The sequence below is a fragment of the Colletotrichum abscissum genome (genome assembly GCF_030869225.1).
Source record: "Colletotrichum abscissum strain IMI 504890 chromosome Unknown Scaffold_30.1, whole genome shotgun sequence".
Classification (NCBI taxonomy): Eukaryota; Fungi; Ascomycota; class Sordariomycetes; order Glomerellales; family Glomerellaceae; genus Colletotrichum; species Colletotrichum abscissum.
Genome location: NW_026850210.1, coordinates 402225 through 421639, shown reverse-complemented (window position 1 = coordinate 421639; position 19415 = coordinate 402225). Strand labels below are relative to the sequence as shown.

General features: G+C 50.6%; 7 protein-coding genes across 7 annotated transcripts; 5 read left to right on the top strand and 2 right to left on the bottom strand.

Moving 5' to 3' along the window:
• Positions 1-686: 686 nt before the first annotated feature.
• On the top strand, positions 687-3718 carry CABS01_11259 (uncharacterized protein; the record flags this gene model as incomplete). Its single annotated transcript, XM_060544614.1, has 2 exons — positions 687-1221; positions 1293-3718. The coding sequence occupies 2 exons, from the start codon at positions 687-689 to the stop codon at positions 3716-3718; spliced, it is 2961 nt and encodes a 986-aa protein (XP_060397862.1).
• A 1243-nt stretch (positions 3719-4961) lies between these two features.
• On the top strand, positions 4962-6987 carry CABS01_11258 (uncharacterized protein; the record flags this gene model as incomplete). The annotated part of the gene is made up of 6 exons (XM_060544613.1): positions 4962-5194; positions 5273-5628; positions 5686-5861; positions 5917-6120; positions 6184-6567; positions 6631-6987. 6 exons carry the CDS (start codon positions 4962-4964, stop codon positions 6985-6987), a joined length of 1710 nt encoding a protein of 569 aa, XP_060397861.1.
• Positions 6988-7151: 164 nt separating this feature from the next.
• On the bottom strand, positions 7152-8095 carry CABS01_11257 (C6 zinc finger protein; the record flags this gene model as incomplete). The annotated part of the gene is made up of 3 exons (XM_060544612.1): positions 7152-7614; positions 7679-7747; positions 7980-8095. The coding sequence occupies 3 exons, from the start codon at positions 8093-8095 to the stop codon at positions 7152-7154; spliced, it is 648 nt and encodes a 215-aa protein (XP_060397860.1).
• A 1505-nt stretch (positions 8096-9600) lies between these two features.
• CABS01_11256 (glycoside hydrolase family 3) lies at positions 9601-12327 on the top strand (the record flags this gene model as incomplete). Its single annotated transcript, XM_060544611.1, has 4 exons — positions 9601-9697; positions 9760-10366; positions 10425-10740; positions 10813-12327. 4 exons carry the CDS (start codon positions 9601-9603, stop codon positions 12325-12327), a joined length of 2535 nt encoding a protein of 844 aa, XP_060397859.1.
• A 386-nt stretch (positions 12328-12713) lies between these two features.
• CABS01_11255 (uncharacterized protein) lies at positions 12714-15209 on the top strand (the record flags this gene model as incomplete). Its single annotated transcript, XM_060544610.1, has 1 exon — positions 12714-15209. The coding sequence occupies one exon, from the start codon at positions 12714-12716 to the stop codon at positions 15207-15209; it is 2496 nt and encodes an 831-aa protein (XP_060397858.1).
• A 767-nt stretch (positions 15210-15976) lies between these two features.
• On the top strand, positions 15977-17597 carry CABS01_11254 (lactose permease; the record flags this gene model as incomplete). Its single annotated transcript, XM_060544609.1, has 2 exons — positions 15977-16122; positions 16181-17597. 2 exons carry the CDS (start codon positions 15977-15979, stop codon positions 17595-17597), a joined length of 1563 nt encoding a protein of 520 aa, XP_060397857.1.
• A 648-nt stretch (positions 17598-18245) lies between these two features.
• Positions 18246-19410, bottom strand: CABS01_11253 (uncharacterized protein; the record flags this gene model as incomplete). The annotated part of the gene is made up of 4 exons (XM_060544608.1): positions 18246-18502; positions 18572-18924; positions 19016-19245; positions 19306-19410. 4 exons carry the CDS (start codon positions 19408-19410, stop codon positions 18246-18248), a joined length of 945 nt encoding a protein of 314 aa, XP_060397856.1.
• Positions 19411-19415: the final 5 nt, after the last annotated feature.

The following is a 19415-nucleotide window of genomic DNA, read 5'->3' as shown; positions in this document are numbered from 1 at the left end:
GTCGAGACGCGCCATGAGACCACGCTGGAACCAGCCAATCGGAATCACCCTGGATCACATGAAAAGCCTCTTTGTCAGTGCCAATTCGTTCGGGACTCTGCATGCTGCCCCTACTAAGGCAACGGATCCTAGGAAGTGAATTGATGTCAGCCGAGGATCTACGCTATGCTCGCGCTGTACCCAAACCAAGATTAGATACCATCCAGTATGCCCATCATCTTTAGGCAGCAAAAGTTCGTGGAACAAGTACTGGCATTGTGGGTTCGACCGCGCCACGACGCCGTTCATCTTGTCCGATGCTGCGGGCCGCCAATGTGTGGATCTCCAACCACAATGATGGATTGGTTTCACTCATTTCCCATGGTACAAGGCGCGGCACTCGTAGGTGGAGCGTCAGCAATTGGTCTGCAGCTTCGCCTCGTCCGAGTTTCCCTAGCTAGGTAATACTAAGTATTTTTTGCGTGGGCTCGTCCCTTGTGAGCTGTGCGCTGTGAGCCAGAAGGATCACGCTAAAATCTGATGGGAGAATGAATTATTGCTTCGTGTTTTGGTACCATGTCTGCCTGCCAAGAGACAACGAAAACACCTTCAAGAATGAAAAAGCTGCAACTCCGCAATAATCACGAAATTTGGGATCGGGTAATGAACTCTCAGCAGAAAGTTGAGACAAGACTTCCATTGCCAACATGAGCCGCAAGACTTTCGGCCTCGACGCCTCGGATTTACCACAGGACCCATACTATCCCCAAACAGACCCAACAGGCCCTAGTTTCCTTGATACAGAAGGATGTCTCTGTGCTTTACAGGTGACACCTGCCGGTGGAGCCCCAGAGCCAGCTTGGCAATGCATCGGAGACCAAAGCAAGGGAAGCATCTACACAATCAGAACCGGCAGATGGTTCAATACACTCAATGGGACCGGAAATGCCAATGGGCCCATTTATGATGCTTCAAGTCCGCCGGATATCGAAAAGCCCAAAAGATGGCTCTCTGGAGCGTTGCGAGACTCGCCGGGCAACGACGGGCTCAGTGTGTACGACAGCGCTTGCACTGGCAAGAATAACACCAGATTCTCGACCTCGTTCTACGAAGCAACGGCACAGATCATTGCAGGCCAGCAGCCATATAGTGCTGCGCCGTGTTACAGACAAGGGGCGGTTCCGATAGAGATTCAGACTGTGGACAGTTGGCAGGCTACTGGGTGCAGCCCGGGTTTTCTATGTGAGTATAAGTCTCAAATAAACCTTGCAAGTGTGCGTTTGATGGGTAAGTGTTTGCTAAGTCAGGTCTAGGTGAGAACAATACTGTCAACTCAATACCTCAGTACTGTCCACCGCTGGACGCATGTCAAATGGCAAGATTAGCATCGTTCACCTGCAATTTTGGCGGCAAGAACGCTGGCATGGGCCCTTTTGAGCCGGTTGTTTGTCAAGCTGGAAACTACTGCCCAGAAGAGAATAACGGCAAGGTTTCTATCGTCTGTCCAGCTGGCTCATATTGCCAGCCTGGAGCCGCAACCCCAACACCATGTTCGGTTGGCAGCCGTTGCCCGGCAGGTTCTTCCTACGAGCTGTTTCTCATCCCTCTCGCCATCTTGATCATTATCGATGTTCTGATGATCGCCGGCATGGTTATTTACCGATTCCGAAAGCGCCTTCGCGATCATCAATCAAATAAGAGCCGGAGACCAACTTTGAAGCGTGGCATGAGCAGCATGAAAGCTCAAATCACGGGCTACAGGGCACTTTCGGAAGATACAGACCGCGAGATGCTCCCAATGAGCGCTACCTATATTCCCAACCGGACCGACTCCTATGGAGGAGGATTTCAAGCCGCCCTCAACCTCGATTCCGAAGACTCAGTCAATATACGGCCAACGAGCGAGATGCTCAATCCTCAGCTGATGGCGTTTGTCTCCTCGATGAGGCGTGCGACTGATGCGACCAATCTTGGTCTCTCCTTCAGCTACTCTGACCTCAGTTTCCACCCTAAGAAGAGCTCCAAGATGATTCTTCAAAACGTTACGGGATCCATCGACCGGGGCACTTTGACGGCTGTCATGGGCGGATCCGGTGCCGGTAAGTCAACGTTTGTCAACGTACTCATGGGTAAGACCAAGAACACCGGAGGCACAGTAGCTGTGAACAGCAGTCCAGACAAGTTGAAGCGGTACAAGAAGGTGATTGGTTATGTACCTCAAGACGACATCGTGCTGCCGGAGCTCACGGTATACGAAAACATTGTTCATAGCGCAAAGATCCGCTTGCCTCAGACTTGGTCAACGGCTGACATTGAGTCTCATGTCGATTCTGTCATTGACTGCTTGGAACTCTCCCACGTACGCAACTCTTTAGTCGGTTCAGTCGCTGTACCTGTCATTAGTGGCGGGCAACGCAAACGTGTCAGTATCGGTATGGAACTGGCTTCTGCACCAATGGCGATCTTCCTGGACGAGCCGACGAGCGGTCTCGATGCAACTGCAGCTTCATCTTTAATGCGGACTTTGAAGGCAGTTGCGCGGCTGGGAATCACCGTAATCGTCATCATCCATCAACCACGAACCGAAATCTTTGAGAATTTCGATAACCTCATTCTCCTCGGCAATGGCCAGACTATCTACGAAGGTCCCCAAGCTGAAGTGCAGGACTATTTCGAGGGGCTCGGCTTCGGGTTCCCAAAGCACAGTAATCACGGCGACGTGGTCACCGATATTATTACTGGGAACGGTCGCGATTACAAGCAAATCGGGGAGATTTCCAAAGACTCGCTCATTTCAAAGTGGTCAGATCACCGCCAGTCTCTCGCGCACAAGGAACGTCACGCTTCCTCCATCATGAGCAACAACGGCATCTACGCCGCTATCAAACATCGCGGTGCACCGTTGTACAGACAGGCATGGCTCTGCCTCCGCCGGGCCATGCTTCAGCAGTACCGCACCAAAGCAGCTTTTTGGGCTGAGATGGGTCTCGCGGCGCTCGCTGGATTCCTCCTGGGCCTTGCCGAGCACTCGAAAAAGGGCATCTTGTTTACTGGCACTTTCAAAGAGCCGTACTCGATCTTGTCAACTGCTGTAGACTTCAAGTCCGCCCCTGAACTTGCTCTATTGGTCTCCATTGCTGTGGGTCTAGTGTCTGGTGCACCTGGCGTGAAGACTTTCTCAGAAGAACTGCTCGTGCATCGGAGGGAGGCCGAAGCGGGACACAACAGACTAGCATATTTTCTTGCCAAGGTCGTCTCGGTCCTTCCCCGTATGCTCTTTGGATGTCTTCATTTCACAACGTTCTTGTTCATTCTTACGGTACCGGTGATCAACTGGGGGCTTGCTTTCCTCACAAACTTCTTCTACTTTTACTGCATTTACGGGCTGGCCAGTATCGTCAGCATGCTTGTCCGGCGAGAAGATGCCCCCCTGTTTGCGACAATGATTAGTCTTATCGTTGCAATCTTGTCTGGTGCTGCTCCTCCACTAGCTAAAGTCAAGGAGTGGCACTTGGAATGGCTTTGGCGCGCTTCACCCGGTGTCTGGTTAGCAGAGATCTACTTTGGCCAGCTAGTCTCGCCTTTTGGGTACTTGTATGATGTCGAGTCTGCTGCAGCGGCGACTGGCTTCCATTTGAATTGGTTATGGCGCAACATGGGAGTTTTGGTTGGTATTGGAACTATCTACAGAGTGGTTGCATTCCTTGCGATGATTTTCGGGCAAAGCCGGCGTAGATAGATTGGTACATAGACCTGTTCAATCCAAGAGTACGGAGACTGATGGTCTTCATTATCACTATCCGCCACATCTACTCCGACGTCTGTTTACATGCATGCATCCTGGATAGAATGTCAAGCTTAGGGATATGGCAGATGAGATCATCATGGCCTGCCTGGACATGCGAAGTGATTGCTCTTGTGCAAAAGATGACGATTGTAGGATCTGCGAACGATAGGATGCAGATATTAAAGCACATTGGTATTTCTGCCTGTGCGAACCTTCAGTGTCGAACATATCTTCAGACAAGCTCAAGGTCAATCCTGATGACGATCTACGAAGGAGCCTGCTGATGTCTGCCAAGAGCTAGAAATTTTGAGGAGCATCATGCTAATCCGAAGCAAAGAACTGTGATCTATTAATCGAGAGCGGCTCTGTCACGCAAAGAGAAACAGTGTGGGAGGTGAGAAAGTCCACAGAACGAGGGGCCATATGTTGGGAACAAGGGACAAGCGCGATTTGCCCGCGATTTTCTGCCTGGGCAGAATTTACTGTCGTGAATCTCCACACTAATCTTGCTAGGCTGATGTCTGATGGAACATTGGCTGTCAACAACCCAGTGAAGACCAGGCCATTGGGTGACTTTGGTGCGGGATGCCAGGCAAGGCCGCGACAGCCATATCAACTATCACGGCGCTGTGTCTGCACTTAGGCAAGAAGAGACTTCCTCGACATGTAGAACGCCCTGCTGACAGTGTGCAGTCAGATTTCAGTAGAGGCCAAGGTAGATGACTGACCAGATGCTGTTGCGGGTACTCGCCTCTTTGGCTTCTTCATCTCCCGCTGGCGACATAGAACCGTGCCAAGGAGCGGTTCGACATGCCAGTCGCACTTAGAGGATGTCTAATAGGTACATGGTGGCAGCAGGCTTTTCAGTGTATCATCCCGGCGCTGTCTACGTGACGTATTGGAGCGAGACCGGTCTGCCAAGAGCCAACCTTCCGACCTCTCTCTGAATCCATGACTTGCCTGCATAGAAACAAGTATGTAAGCCCAAGGAATCAGCTAAAACTAAGTGGTCAGGCCTTCCCCAGTTTCCAGAGAACGTTCGTATATATGGCCACACTTGGTCTCGCTTGGTCCAAACTCTCTCTAGGTCACCATCCAGAAGTTTCTGATTCCATCTCATTCCCATTCCTTTACGCACCTACCTCTTTCTCGGAATCGATATCCCTCGCTTTCACACCTATCTTATCTCAACATCATGTCGGTTGACCCAGAGTTCAGCAATTCCAGCGAGATGCGGTTACAGAGGGGGAATACGGACACGTCGTACACCTACGATGGCCAAAAAAGCTGGAGGCGATGGAGAATCCTTAGTCCAGGCCGTGGAATTTACCACGACATCAGAAGACGGCTTCCATACTACTGGAGCGACATTGCTGACGCGTGGACGTACCGCACTGTAGCCAGTACTATTCGCATGTATTTCGTGAAGTTAGTAGGCACACTGATCAGGATTATAGTTCAAACATTCGCCGAAATATGTGCTGACAACCAAATGAATGCCTTTAGTCTCCTCCCCGCGATAGCCTACACCCTCGACATGTACCGACGAACAGGACAGTTCTTTGGTACCAACGAAGCCCTTTTATCGTCGGCGCTCGCTGCCATTGTCTTCAGCATCCTCAGCGCCCAGCCCTTGACGATCGTTGGCGTCACCGGTTTGATCTCGCTCTTCAATTTGACAATCTACGACATCATCAAGATCTACGACGTCTCCATCTACCCACAGTTCATGGCTTGGACGGGAATCTGGGCAGCAATGTTCCATTGGCTCGTCGCCGTGTTCAACGCGTGTGACTACATGCGATACGTTACCGACTTTTCTAGCGAGGCATTTGGATTATACGTTGGCATCATCTACATCAGTCTGTGGGCTCAATTTAAAGTAATAGTTGCAGAACGTCCTGCTGACAAAGATACAGTCAAGGGTGTGGAAGAACTGGTGAACGAGTTCGATGCTGAAGGCAGCGCTGCGGGTTACTTAGCTTGTATGATTGCGATTCTATACTTCGGCACTGTCTACAGTTTGGAGAAGATGGGCTCCAGCACTCTTTGGACGTCTGTTTACCGAGAAATTCTCGCTGACTACGCCTATGTGGTGAGATTCCTACTTGCTACCAATGAATAGGAACGGATGTTGATAGTTCTCGCAGTTCGCCACCATCTTTTGGGTTGGTTTCTCTCACATCCCGGGAACTCTCAAAGCAACGCATATCATGAGGGTCCCTGTTGTCGACGCCTTCCAACCGACTCAGCCTAGGAGCTGGATCCTCGACTTTTGGAACCTTGACGCAAAGTGGGTTTTTGTAGCTATGCCTTTCGGTTTTCTAGTAATGCTGCTTTTCTACTACGATCATGTAAGTGTTTCTTTCACCTTCGGGGTGCATGCGTATTCGAGAGAACTGGCTAAATCTTCCCAGAATGTCAGCAGTATTACCGCTCAAGCACGCCATTATCCCTTGAAGAAGCCAGGAGGTTTCCACTGGGACTTTTTTCTACTCGGCTGCACGACGTTCATCGCAGGCATCTTGGGCTTGCCGATGCCTAATGGACTCGTCCCTCAGGCCCCAGTTCATACCGATTCCTTGACAGTCTACGAGACGAAGCTCCAATTTCTACCGACTTACGAAGGAGGCGATACAGAAATCCGACGGCCTGTGGTTGTTGCTACACAAGTGGTCGAGCAGAGGATTTCTCACTTGTTGATGGGCCTCGCTCTGATAGGCACCATGACGAGTCCCCTTCTGGTGGTGATCCATACCATGCCAGCTGCTGCCTTTGCTGGCGTCTTCTTTGTCGTTGGTGTAGGTTATCGATCCGGTCCCTTGGTGTGAATGAATAGTTGACTGATAAAAACAATCTTCCAGTGGGGCTCAATCGAATCGAACAGCATCCTTCAGAAATTCCTCTATCTTCAAGCGGAAGAACGCTTCATACAACGAGATGAATTACTTCTCCAAGTCCGCCGCCGAAAGGTCTGGTTGTACATAGCCATACAATTCTTAGCTGTTATAGCTTGCGTTGCTATTTCTCATACGCTGGGTGCCATCGGCTTCCCGGTACTGATCATCTTGCTCATCCCGATGAGAGTCTTGCTGGTACCAAGGTGGTTTCTCCGAAAAGAGTTACAGATACTGGATGACTTCACGGCTACAAACGAGATGGTACTAGCAAGTTTGGGAGGCAAGCCCGGACTTCCTGAACGTTCTCTTGAAGAAGATTAGGGACTTGAGAGGAGAGTCAGCCAGGGGAAGCATGGAGTTGCCAGAAAAAGAGCTAGAAGTCTGCATCGATAGACTACAGATATAGGGCATGAAAAGTCTCGACCCGAACGACCCTAGACGTGTACTTGACTAAAAACCTATAGTGCAATACCAGGTTTGCTACCTTACTCATGGCTAGCGAGGATCTCAATCATCCTCCTGAAGTCAGGTACCTCATCAACCCAATGTTTCAAGAGGTTCACTACGTCCTCGACACTAGCTTTCCAGTCGTGTGGAAGCTTGTCATGCAGCCCTCCATACGCGGCAGCGATCAAGACAAGCGCGCTCCGTGTGCATGACTGCAGCATCAACCACGTCCCATGATGTCGATGAAAGAATCCTGTCTTGTTGATATTTATCCTCCGCACGCAAAAGTCGAGACCTCGTGAAGCCAGCATGTGGGAGTCCCTGTCGTCTCCGAGTCGGCCATGCACAGCGGCGTAGATATAAGGCCAGTACATGAGTTCCAAGCAGTCTATCAGATGGCCACTGAGGATAAATCTTAGCTGGCCGTTCTCGTCAAAGTCGAAAGTAACGTCGCTGGAATCGTCTATCGCCGGCCGGAGACTCGGTGGAAGAGACCTGGCCCTACGAAGCAGAGACACCATGTTAGTTCTGCAAGGGGCACCAAGGTCGGAACACGAATGCTTACCAGCTGTGGGCTTGGCGCTCGAACTCTAAGGTCATTGCCACCTTATCCGCAACATTGCCAGTGTCCTGACTATCCAAACATGTAGTCGATAGTATGCGGTTGTTAAGCCGCCTCAGTGCTATTTCAGCTAGGTAAAAATACCAGGCAGGCTCTCCTTGAGTTTGTATGGACTCTGGAGGGTCGGGAAAGAGGTCTGGATAGCGTAGATCCCATGCACTCGTCTTGATAATTCCTAACTCCAACCGAACCTCGCTGTTTATCACTTAGTACGTCGTTTGGAAACGAGAGTAAAAAGACCCACAGCTCAGACTTGAAGCATGCCCAGTGGATGGTCTGCTGCAAGCGTATAGCTCCAGGGCTGGCATCGCGACAAGATAGTTGGAAAGTGTGGCAGCTCGACAAAGCCCGCGTGAACATTTTCCAGGCATCAGCCGGTCGCATCGTAGTCATCAAATACACGCCAGCCAAGAAGAAGCATTGGGCTTCTGCAATACCGCTACTGGATAGTAGCAAACCCATCCGCCTCTGCGCTGCAACAAAAAACGCTTCGGCACGGCTGAAGTTTTCGTTTTGTCGGACGGACAAAGATGTATGTGCATGGATGTTATCATGGTCCACTGTTGTTCCCAGGGCCAGTATGAGCAGCTGTAAATCTGTCAGATATCGGTTTATGGATAGCAGAAGTTTACAGTGACGAAGGACGGCTTACGACAAGACATGACGCAGCATCCCAACCGAACCCATTGAGAGATGTGCTCTTGACATGTTCTTCAATCGTCGGTATATCCAAAACTGGATTGAATATGTGATAAATAGACAAGAAAATGCCGAGGAGTCTGGAAGCGTCCTGAACGTCCACGTCTGACACGAGAAGAGGGCGTGACACCGAGTCGATCTCCGGAGGGATAGCCGGAGGCGAATCTTGTGATGAATAATGTAGGTCGGCGGCTTTCCAGACTGGCCAGTTGAGTATTACTTCGCAATTAACGTAACGGACCTCGAAGGAGTTGATCCAATCGATATCGGTGGTTGGAAATGGCGACGAAGAAAGCGATGAAGCAAAGTCTAAGCACGGCTGAGGAGCAGCAGGTAGCGGACGGCTGCCTTTTACCACGCTTTCCAATTCATCTAATCTTCGTAAGATAGCGAGACTGGCTGCATCGAAACTGCAATCATGATATTGTTGGCCAGAACAGATGTAGAGGGGAAACGAGCATATGAGAAAGGAATTGCTGCCCATGGACGGGACAAATGCCGGGGAGAAAATCAAGGGGGCAGAGAAAAGCACACACCTAGCCTTTTCGAATTCGTGGTAGACGCAATTTATCCCCAGCTTCTTGCAAGAATTGCAGGCTGGCTTTTCGTTGTCACACTTTGTCCGTCGTTGACGACATGTCAGACAGGCCTGGACAGCTCGTTTCCGCGGATACGCAGGTCTCTTGCGAGAGCTGGCACGGGTTTCTGCGTGTGAATTGGACATGATCGACGAGGGGCAGTACGTTCGCGGAGTGTAGGATAACAATGCGCGAGAAATGAAGAGGAGCGCTGCACTGTCACAGTGGATTTGCTACCAGCCCAAGCGTTTGGTTCGTTCCGCGGAAAGCCGGAATTGATCAGCCTTTTCGGGGGATCGACTCTCCGTGATGCAAGATTACTCAACACCAACTCAGCCCTGGGTGCAGGAGACTACGGAAATATGACCGAAATTTTGTTGGGGAACATGCTAGTCACTGCAGTTTACAAGAACTTCGAATGCGTGTTTAAAAACAGCCATGCACAATGGTGCGTGTAAGTCGCAATGAGTAGGTAGTCACCTGATGTCCGCGAGCTGATGATTATTCTCTACCTTGTCATTTCGTAAAGATTCTGTGCATAGAACTCTACTACACGGAAAAGCGCCAACACCATTGACAGCATCGATCATGACTATCTCCTATGCTCCAAAGGAAGTAGCCGTTTTTGACGTGGAAGACGTGTTGGAGAAATTAACCGTTCAAGAAAAGATTGATCTACTTGCTGGTATGAGTTCATGGAATCTCAAGGGAAAGGAGAAGTAGGAACTTTGCTGACTATACCTGCAGGTATCGACTTCTGGCACACCAAGAGCATTCCCCGTCTTGGGGTCCCCTCAGTCAGACTCTCCGATGGCCCCAATGGAGTCCGAGGTACACGATTTTTCAATGGTGTGCCGGCAGCTTGCTTCCCCTGCGGCACTGGTCTAGCAGCAACTTGGGATGCCGGTCTGCTTCGGGAAGCCGGAACGCTCATGGGTCTCGAAGCAAGAACCAAGGGGGCGCACATCCTCCTAGGTCCCACGGTCAACATGCAAAGAAGTCCACTGGGAGGCAGAGGATTTGAATCGTTCTCAGAAGACCCAGTTCTTGCAGGCCAAAGTGCCGCTGCAGTTGTCGCCGGCATTCAGAGCACAGGAGTCCAGGCTGCTATCAAGCACTTTGTGGGAAATGACCAGGAGCACGAGCGAATGGCCGTTGATTCTCGCATCACAGACAGGGCTCTTCGGGAAATCTACTTGCTGCCTTTCCAGATTGCTGTGCGAGATGCCAACCCAGCGTCCTTCATGACGGCTTACAATAAGGTCAATGGACTGCATGTGAGTGAAGACCCCAGTATCCTCCAGAGCATTTTGCGTGATCAATGGAAATGGAAAGGCCTTATCATGAGCGACTGGTGAGCACTCAGAATATACAAATAGAAGAGTGGCCGCGAACTGATTACACCGCTCAAGGTATGGCACATACTCTACAATCGAAGCCATCGAAGCTGGTCTCGACCTGGAGCTGCCTGGACCCACGCGTTGGCGCGGCCAGCTGGTGAAGCACGCTCTGGCATCCAGAAGACTCCTTCCCGAGATCGTCGATGAAAGGGTCCGCGCTGTCCTTAAAGCCGTTCGCCGTGCAGCCTTGACGGGGATCCCAGAAGGGGCAGAGGAGAACGGCCGAGATCTTCCAGAGACCTCAGCTCTCCTTCGAAAGATTGCGGGAAACTCAATCGTACTGCTGAAAAACGAGAACTCTACTCTGCCTTTCAGGAAAGAAAAAACTGTCAGTTCATCACCGGTTTGCTCTTGATAAATTCAAGCTCTCGATAAATTCAAGCTCTCTAATACTTGACAGGTTCTCGTCATCGGACCAAATGCCAAAGCAGCGGTCTACTGTGGTGGTGGATCAGCCACTTTGAGACCTTACTACGCAGTAACGCCCTTCGATGCTATTTACGAGCAAGCAAAGCATGTAGTGTACTCTGTCGGGTGTTATGCTCACAAGATGCTGCCGATTCTTGGCCCGCGATTGAAAACCGTAGACGGCCAGGTCGGAGTCACCTTCAGGGCTTACACCGCACCTGAAACTGATAGCGATCGTCAACCAGTTGATATGCTGCATCTAGTTGATACGAACATGTACTTTGCCGATTACTACCACCCCGACATAACAGAAGACCTATGGTGGGGAGAGATTGAGGCCTCGTTCACTGCTGAGGAGACGGGCGATTTCGAGTTCGGTCTCACTGTTCACGGAACTGCCAATCTTTATATTGACGGAGAGCTCGTGATCGACAACGAGACTGTCCAAAGAGGTGGTGGGAGCTTCTTCAACGTCGGTACCGTGGAGGAAACGGGTACCAAGGCATTGGTCGCCGGGCAGACGTACAATATCACGGTCAAATTCGCCAGTGGCGCAGCATCCAAGGTCAAAGACGCCGATGGTGTGGTTTCCTTTGGCGGCGGCGGTGTTCGCATTGGTGGTGTCGAAGTCCGCGACGCAGATGAGGAGATTCATCGCGCAGCAGAGCTGGCAAAGTCGGTGGACCAAGTCGTCATTTGCGTCGGTCTCAATGCGGACTTTGAGCAAGAGGGTCATGACCGCCCGCACATGGACTTGCCTGGAAGAACAGATGACTTAGTTGCCGCTGTCGCTGCTGCCAATCCAACTACCACAGTCGTGGTCCAGTCAGGAACGCCCGTGACTATGCCATGGGCTGATTCTGTATCGGCAATTATCCAGGCATGGTACGGCGGAAACGAGACGGGTAACTCCGTTGCCGATGTCCTATTTGGAAACGTCAACCCATCGGGCAAGTTGCCCCTATCATTCCCGGTCAGGGTTGAGGACAACCCGGCTTTTCTCAACTACCGATCGGATCAAAGGCGAGTCCTTTACGGCGAGGATGTCTTTGTTGGGTATCGCTACTACGAGGCAGTCAAGAGATCTGTTCTCTATCCCTTTGGATGGGGACTATCTTACACGTCCTTCAGCGTTGACAGCCTCCAGGTTTCTCACGGAGTCAAGGACGGTGACGAAAAGATTATAGTGCGAGTTGGGTTGAACAACATTGGGAAGGTTGATGGTTCCGAAGTTGTGCAGGTCTACGTTTCACCACAACACCCCTCAGTTACACGCCCCAAAAAGGAGCTTAAGGGATTCTCTAAGACGTATGTTAAGGCGGGACAGTCCGCTCAGGTAGAAGTCATCCTGAGCAAGAAATATGCTCTCAGCTTTTGGGACGAACCGCGAAAGCAGTGGGCGGTGGAGGCTGGAAACTTTGACATACTTGTTGGCACCAGCAGCCTTGAGACGCCTCTCGCGGCGATGATGAAGGTTGAGAGGACTAGCTGGTGGTCAGGTATTTGAACATCGAAAAGCTTCTTATGCGCTACACGATAGACAATAGAATCGATTCGAATGGAATGAGTAGATTTGTAGGTCCGGAATACATAAGAAAAATGGTACCTTTTCGCATGTGGCAGAATCGCGATGTGTTCTTCCGTGGCGTGTTGGGGAGAAATTGGTCAATGTGTTCGATCAACATGGAAGCTCGCTCAAGAGGGCACCGAGCTGGTGCATGGCACGGTGTTTTGAACCCCCCACCATTCTATAAGATACTAAATTTCGCAATTTAAATGAGTGCATACCCCCTCAACTTCCTCTAGGGTCATCCACTGGAATGACTCCCAAGACTCAACTCCCTCGTAACCACAATCACCAACAGCAAGATCACTACACACCATTGTGATATCATGGATCCCGAATTGCTCAGCACGCCCTGGATCTGGCACCCCGAGTGGCAAGACCACGGCGCAAACACTGCTGGTGGCATCGTCCACTTCCGCAAGCGCCTGAAGCTGGAAGAAGTTCCGCATGGGCCGTCGAGAATCCAGATTACAGCGGACACGAAATACAAGCTATTCGTCAACGGTCGACACGTCTTTTCGGGCCCCGTCAAAGGGGATGAACATCTCTGGTTCTATGACGAGATCGACATTCAACCATTCTTGAAGGCCGGGGTGAATCGTATCTCAGTCAGGGTCCTGCGCTTCTTTCACGGCACGCAGTACGCCACAAGTTTCCCACGACTACCCATTCCCGGACTTTTTGTTCGATCCCTGGCGGCAAATGATGGGTTCGTATTGCCTGTCCGCAGTGATAGCTCTTGGGAAGCTTCTATAGACCGTGCCACGGTGCTTCGCATCGACCAGAAAGAAGACGATTTCCTCCACATTTACGAAGACGTGGACGCAAGGAGATCGTCGGAGCTCGATTGGGTCTCGGCGAAACAATTGGAACTGCCGACATCACACGGCATCACTCCGCCGTGGGTGCTCTCGCCGCGGATGATACCAAAACCAACAACCGCCACCCAAGTACTTGCAGCTGTTCACAATGTCGAAAGTTCTATCAGCCAGGCTTCGTGGGAGAGCTTCCTCAAAGATGGTGCGAGCACGCTCCGACTGCCCGCGGGCACACATCACCACATCGAGGTTGAGGCAAAAGTTCACTTGACAGCAATGCTCGCGTTTCGTTTCAGACGATCCAAAACCTCGGGATCAACTTTACGAGTTCGTTATTCTGAGGCATATGAAGAGGAACCAGAGTACGTTCCCTACATTCGCCGCAAAGGCGATAGGAGAGACACGACCAAGTCCTTGTTCGGGCCTGAAGACAAATACATTTTTGCTGGCTCTTCAGGGGCTCACGCCAGCTCCGAGATCGCCTACGGTCTAGATGCGGCGGAGTTTGAGACCTTCTCGCCTTTTCATTTTCGAACCTTACGCTTCATGGCCATCAACATCCAGGTAGACCCGAAGAGCGATCTAGAATTTGTAGGAATTCTTATCGACCAAGTGCATTATCCTTTGGACATTAAGAGCGAACTCACACTTCTGTCGACCGATGATCACCAGAGGACTTATCAGCGACTCTGGGAGAACAGCGCACGCACGTTGACCAACTGTATGCATGACTGCTACGAGGACTGTCCCTTTTATGAGCAGCTTCAATACGCCATGGATGTTCGCAGTTCCTGTCTGTTCACGTACGTCGTGTCAGGCGACGATCGAATGGCTCGACAAGCTATCGTTCAACTTCATAACTCGTATCGTCCGAGTATTGGGCTCATCGCAAGTCGCAGTCCTGCTCATGTCTCTCAAGTTATCCCTCACTTCTCGCTCTTCTGGATCTGCACGGTAGCTGATCACTTCACATATTACGGCGACGGAGACTTCACTCGAAGATTCCTGGCCGTATGCGACGGTATACTTTCGTCCTTCGCTCAGCGCTTGAATGCCGAAACTGGACTCATATCAAGTGACTGCCAGTCAGTCAGGACGCATTGGGACTTTGTCGACTGGACAACGCAATGGAGACCTATGGGCATACCGCCGGCTGCCGAGAGGACGGGCACTCAGACATTTACCAACTTTCTATACGCCTACACGCTCAAGACCATTGCAGAGACTGTTAAGGACCTCGGTCGACCGACCCTCGCCCAGGAGTATAGGTCACGAGCAGACGGTATCATTTTGGCCACACAGAAGCACTGTCGCGTGGGGGCAGTATTTACAGACGGAACGGCAGCCAGAGCTGACCATTCGCTGGATTTTAGTCAACATAATCAGATCTGGGCTGTTCTTTGTGGCGCGACTAGTGGTGAGGAGGCAAGACAACTCCTTACTTATTGCTTCGATCATGGCCCGATTGCGTCGGAACTCCCTACTGCTTCGGGACAACCCGTCACCTTCACCAAAATTTCAACGGCGATGTCATTCTACGCTCTCCGGGCCTTGTCCGAAGTTGGCGGAGACCTCTACGACAAGGCTTTCCACTCTTTCTGGGATCCCTGGCGGCATCAGCTGAGCAAGAACCTCACAACTTGGTGCGAGGACGAGGTAACGCTCAGATCCGACTGTCATGCATGGAGCGCGGTGCCCCTCTACGAGTTCACGACTGAGGTTGCCGGAATTAAACCACTCGAGCCTGGATGGCGAGCCATCTCTTGCGCTCCTCGATTCAACCTCTTCAGCGAGTTTGACGCCAAGGTGGCGCTTGGTGGAGAACTAGCGCCTGGTATTGCTCGCGTCAGATGGTCCCGAGAGATTGGTACTGATGACCTGAGTTTGTCGGTTGTTCTACAAGACATTCCAGTCGAAGATTCGATTCGAGTAAGTGTAGAGCTTCCGAGTGGTGTTGAGGAGCATTTTGGTCGGGATCTTAAGTTCAACTTGCAACTAAAGTAGAGTATCGTACCAAGTTACACTAAGCATACAAGCATCTTGCTGTTCACTTACTGCCCGCGAGCCTCATGAGATCGTAACTAAGATTCCGCGACGGCACATGTCTGCCACTTGTTGATTTACCCAAATCCAGGGGCAAGGCAATCCTACGTGATTCATAAAATCGACAAACTAGAGTCAGAATCGGGAAAAACTGAAGGCAAGCGCGAGGTCGAGCTAAGTTAGCGGGAGGATACGAGACGAATGCATTGTCCCGGCTTTCCGCGTGAGCTCCACCTGTTCCACGCCCCGCGTATTCTTGAGAGTCTCGACTCCGGCTTTCCGCGGCCGAATCTGTTCTTTCAACTGGCCTCTAGCCTAAGAATCCAGCTTTGAACTGGATAAGAAATAGTTTTGAGACTGAGCGAACATCTCGGTCACCTACCGGGTCACGATTTTCGACGGCCTGGGTCCGGAACGCCCCCCAGTCCCCCCGCGAATCACCCCATACCCCGGATCCCAAGAATCTTTGCAGGGGCGCTAAGTTGAGCGTGTCCGAGGGAAACACCTCATCGGTATTCTGCTCATTCTTCACCATCACGCGACGATTTGTAGCTTGCTTCCATGACTGCCGGTTAACTTTTCTATAAAACTCTGTTCAAACGCTGATCTCACTTGTATCGGTCTCCGTTCATTACATCTCTAGAGCCTTTTGCAGCTTTCGCCAACTCGAACAAACACTCTCAAACCAACAACACTCACAAAGTCGTTCATAATCCAGTAGAATCAACATGGGACCCGGCAGCAATGTCGAAGCTTCGTTCGTCACCACTATGCCAGAGGGCGCGGTAGACCCGAAAATATGGTGGAAGTCCAAGAATCTTCGTACTCTGAATTTGCTTCTTGCATTTCCAATGCTGTCCATCTTCACCCAAGGGTATGAGCACGCTATTTCGGACCCTCGGTGGCATCGTATGCTTAAAAAAGACGTCTAGTTTTGACGGGTCCATGATGAACGGCCTGCAGTCGGTCGAGAACTGGCGAAACTACTTTGGAGAACCCAAAGGTTCCACCCTTGGTCTCTTCAACGCTGCCTATCCTATCGGAGGTCTCTGCGCTATCCCGTTTCTCTCTTTCGTCAGCGATAGATTTGGTCGTAAGATTGGTCTGGCATGCGGTGCAACTCTATGCATCATCGGCTCCTCAGTCCAAGCCTCAGCTCAGAACCTCGCCATGTTCGTCGTCGCTCGTGGTATTCTCGGATGCGGCACCGTATTTCTTGGAGCTTCAGGCGCCCCGTTGATCACAGAGATTGCCCACCCGGCACACAGGGCCACCGCAACCGCGCTATTCAACACCTCATACTCTCTCGGTGCCATTGTGGCGGCATGGACAACCTTTGCGAGCTTTCGCATCGATTCGACATGGTCGTGGCGCATTCCATCAGCCATCCAGGGTCTTCCATCTATCATCCAGCTTCTGGGTTTGTATTTCGTTCCGGAGAGTCCGCGTTGGCTCGCTTCTAAGGATCGCAACGAGGAGACTTTGGCTTTCTTGGCTAAGTACCATGCCGAAGGTGACGAACATGACGCGCTTGTCCAGTTTGAATATGAAGAAATCCAGAGCACTCTCGCATACGAGCGTACAATCGACCGAGGCAGCTGGATCCAGAATTACCTCGAGCTCATCAGGATGCCTGGAAACCGCAAGCGACTATTTATCATTCTCTGGACTTCGTGTATAGCCCAGATGAGTGGTAACGCCTTCGTCTCGTACTACTTGAGCAGCATTCTATCTTCCGTGGGGTTAAAGTCTTCCATGGAACAGACGCTCATCAATGCCACCCAACAGATCCTCTCTTGGCTTTCTGCGCTGTACTTTGCGACACTTCCTGGCAAACTTGGTCGCAAAACACTGTTCATCAGCTCCCTGTCCGCCGTTTTTGTCTGCCTGATTTGCATCACGGCTGGCAGTGCCGTCTTTGCAAACAACGAGTCAAATAAGGCCGCTGGTGGAGCAGTCGTTGCGTTTCTCTACCTCTTTTCTCCTGCCTACAACCTGGGTCTCAATGGCAACTTGGTATTGTACATCACCGAGATTCTTCCTTACAGCCTCCGTATGCGCGGTACAGCTTGTTTCCAGCTGTTCTCCACATGCTTCTCTCTCATTTCAACCTACGTTGTCCCCATTGGTCTTGACAAATTGGCTTGGAAATTCTACACCATCTTCATCCCTTGGGTTCTTATCGAGATTATCGTCTTGTGGTTTGTTTACCCAGAGACCAAGGGCCCTTCTTTGGAAGAAATTGCTCTCCTTTTTGACGGACCGACCATGGATACGACAACAACCATTGGAAAGGATGGCGTTAAACATGTCGAGATTGGTTTTGCGGAGGGTACGGAGAAGGTCTAAGCGACAACGTTGGGCTGAGTGGATGTGTAGAGTTTTGTAGTTCATGCAGTCACGGAGAACGAAGAACCTGGCTCGATAATACTGTATTACATTTGTATCCTACAGTCACATTTTGAGGTGATAAAGTTGTAATTCCTATAAATCTCTTTGAGTCCAAGGCTGCTGCTGTGACTTAAATTCTCGCAGATTCTCTACAATAATTTATTCCCTATCGACCTTTCTCCCAGCCCGTGACGCTGTTATGCCTCTACTTCCTTTTGTTCGGGAATCGTCTTGAGATGGCTCCACTCAGCGAGGACCTGGTGATCACTAATCACCCATCACCCAAATGGTGAAAAATTCATCCGTGTCTCGGCTGTATCACTAATCTCTATGTTCCTCAGACTGGCCCTTTGGTGCATGAATTTGAAGAAATAAGCTTGGGAATAAGGTAGTTCAGATTCAATTTTAATTGACGTCCAGTAAAATTTCAGAAGGCCTCGTGGTACAAGATTCAGGCGAGTAGATCCTCAAACCTTAATGTAAGGTAGTCAAGATTCCCGCATCATATCATGTGTCCACTTTTGAACCCCTGAAAAGCTTTATGTTCATCGGACCGCCTAGTAGAAAGATGAAGCAAGACAAGATAATTACCAGTCTCTGCCGCCTTCAGCTCTTCTGACCCCACCCGGCCTGGATGACTTCTTTGACAGTTCGCGCCTTGATACCTGGAAACAACTGATTGAGAGTTGTTCCCGGCTCCAGATGATACAGCCCTTCTTCAAACCAGATACCAAAGGTGGCGAAAAGTGCCTGAAGTTGATCTTTTGGCATCACACCGTACAGGGATGGATGAGATGGCAACTCGGTGATCTTCCCAGATTTGAGAAAGTCGATATCGTCGTAGGTAACTTCAAACTTGACGCCTAAAGAAAGAGTGTGTAAGCAATTTTAGATGACCATGAGAAAGCATCATTGATAGTTCACTTGTTTACCTTTGACCTCCTCCGCGATTCGCAGAAACTCGTTCCAAGTCACATTCTCGCCGATAACATAGCTCTCCCTTTCCCACTTGGGGAGCCCTAAGCTTGCTACCACAAATTCCGCGACATCTAAGGTATGCGTGAAGGTAACGGGGGTATCACCTTTGCCAGGAATGGCGGCCCGGTTGTTCTCGATGTCGACGACGATAATATTTTGTATCTGGTATGTTTTAACCCGTGGGTATCCCCAAAAGTCTAGGAAGTAGCCGACGTAATACAAAGTGTACTCCAGAGAGGAATTTTCGAGGTCTTCCACTGCATCGAGCTTCGATTGACCGATAGTCATCTGCCTCTCGGTTACTTGACTAGAAGACCTTTGTCAAACATGCTGTCCTCAAGGTCGGGATTTCTTTCGGGGGAGTGGTAGCAAACACGAGATAGATATATATGACTTACTCTCTTGAGTATGGAATTCCCCACACGCTTGGAATAAATCTCCTCGTATGGACGCAGGCTTCGGCGGCACGTATCATGTTCACCTGAGGAGAGCCATCTGAAGTCACGAACAGGGTTGAGATTACTGTGTCGACTTCGTTGTCGTCGAAGACCTTTGTTAACTCTGAGACGCTGTTGTAGTCAACTTGAATGACCTCAATGCCCGTCTCCTCGTGAAGGGCCGGATTGGCCTGAATCAACTTAGCATCTAACCCATTCCCCGAGCTTGGCCGATAGTAGTAAAAGCTTACAGATCTGCTCAGTATCTTAACGCGGTAGCCACCCTTGCGATTGATAGCCTCAGCAATAGCTCGACCGATCCCACGAGTTCCTCCTGCGACGACGATGGTACTCATGATAA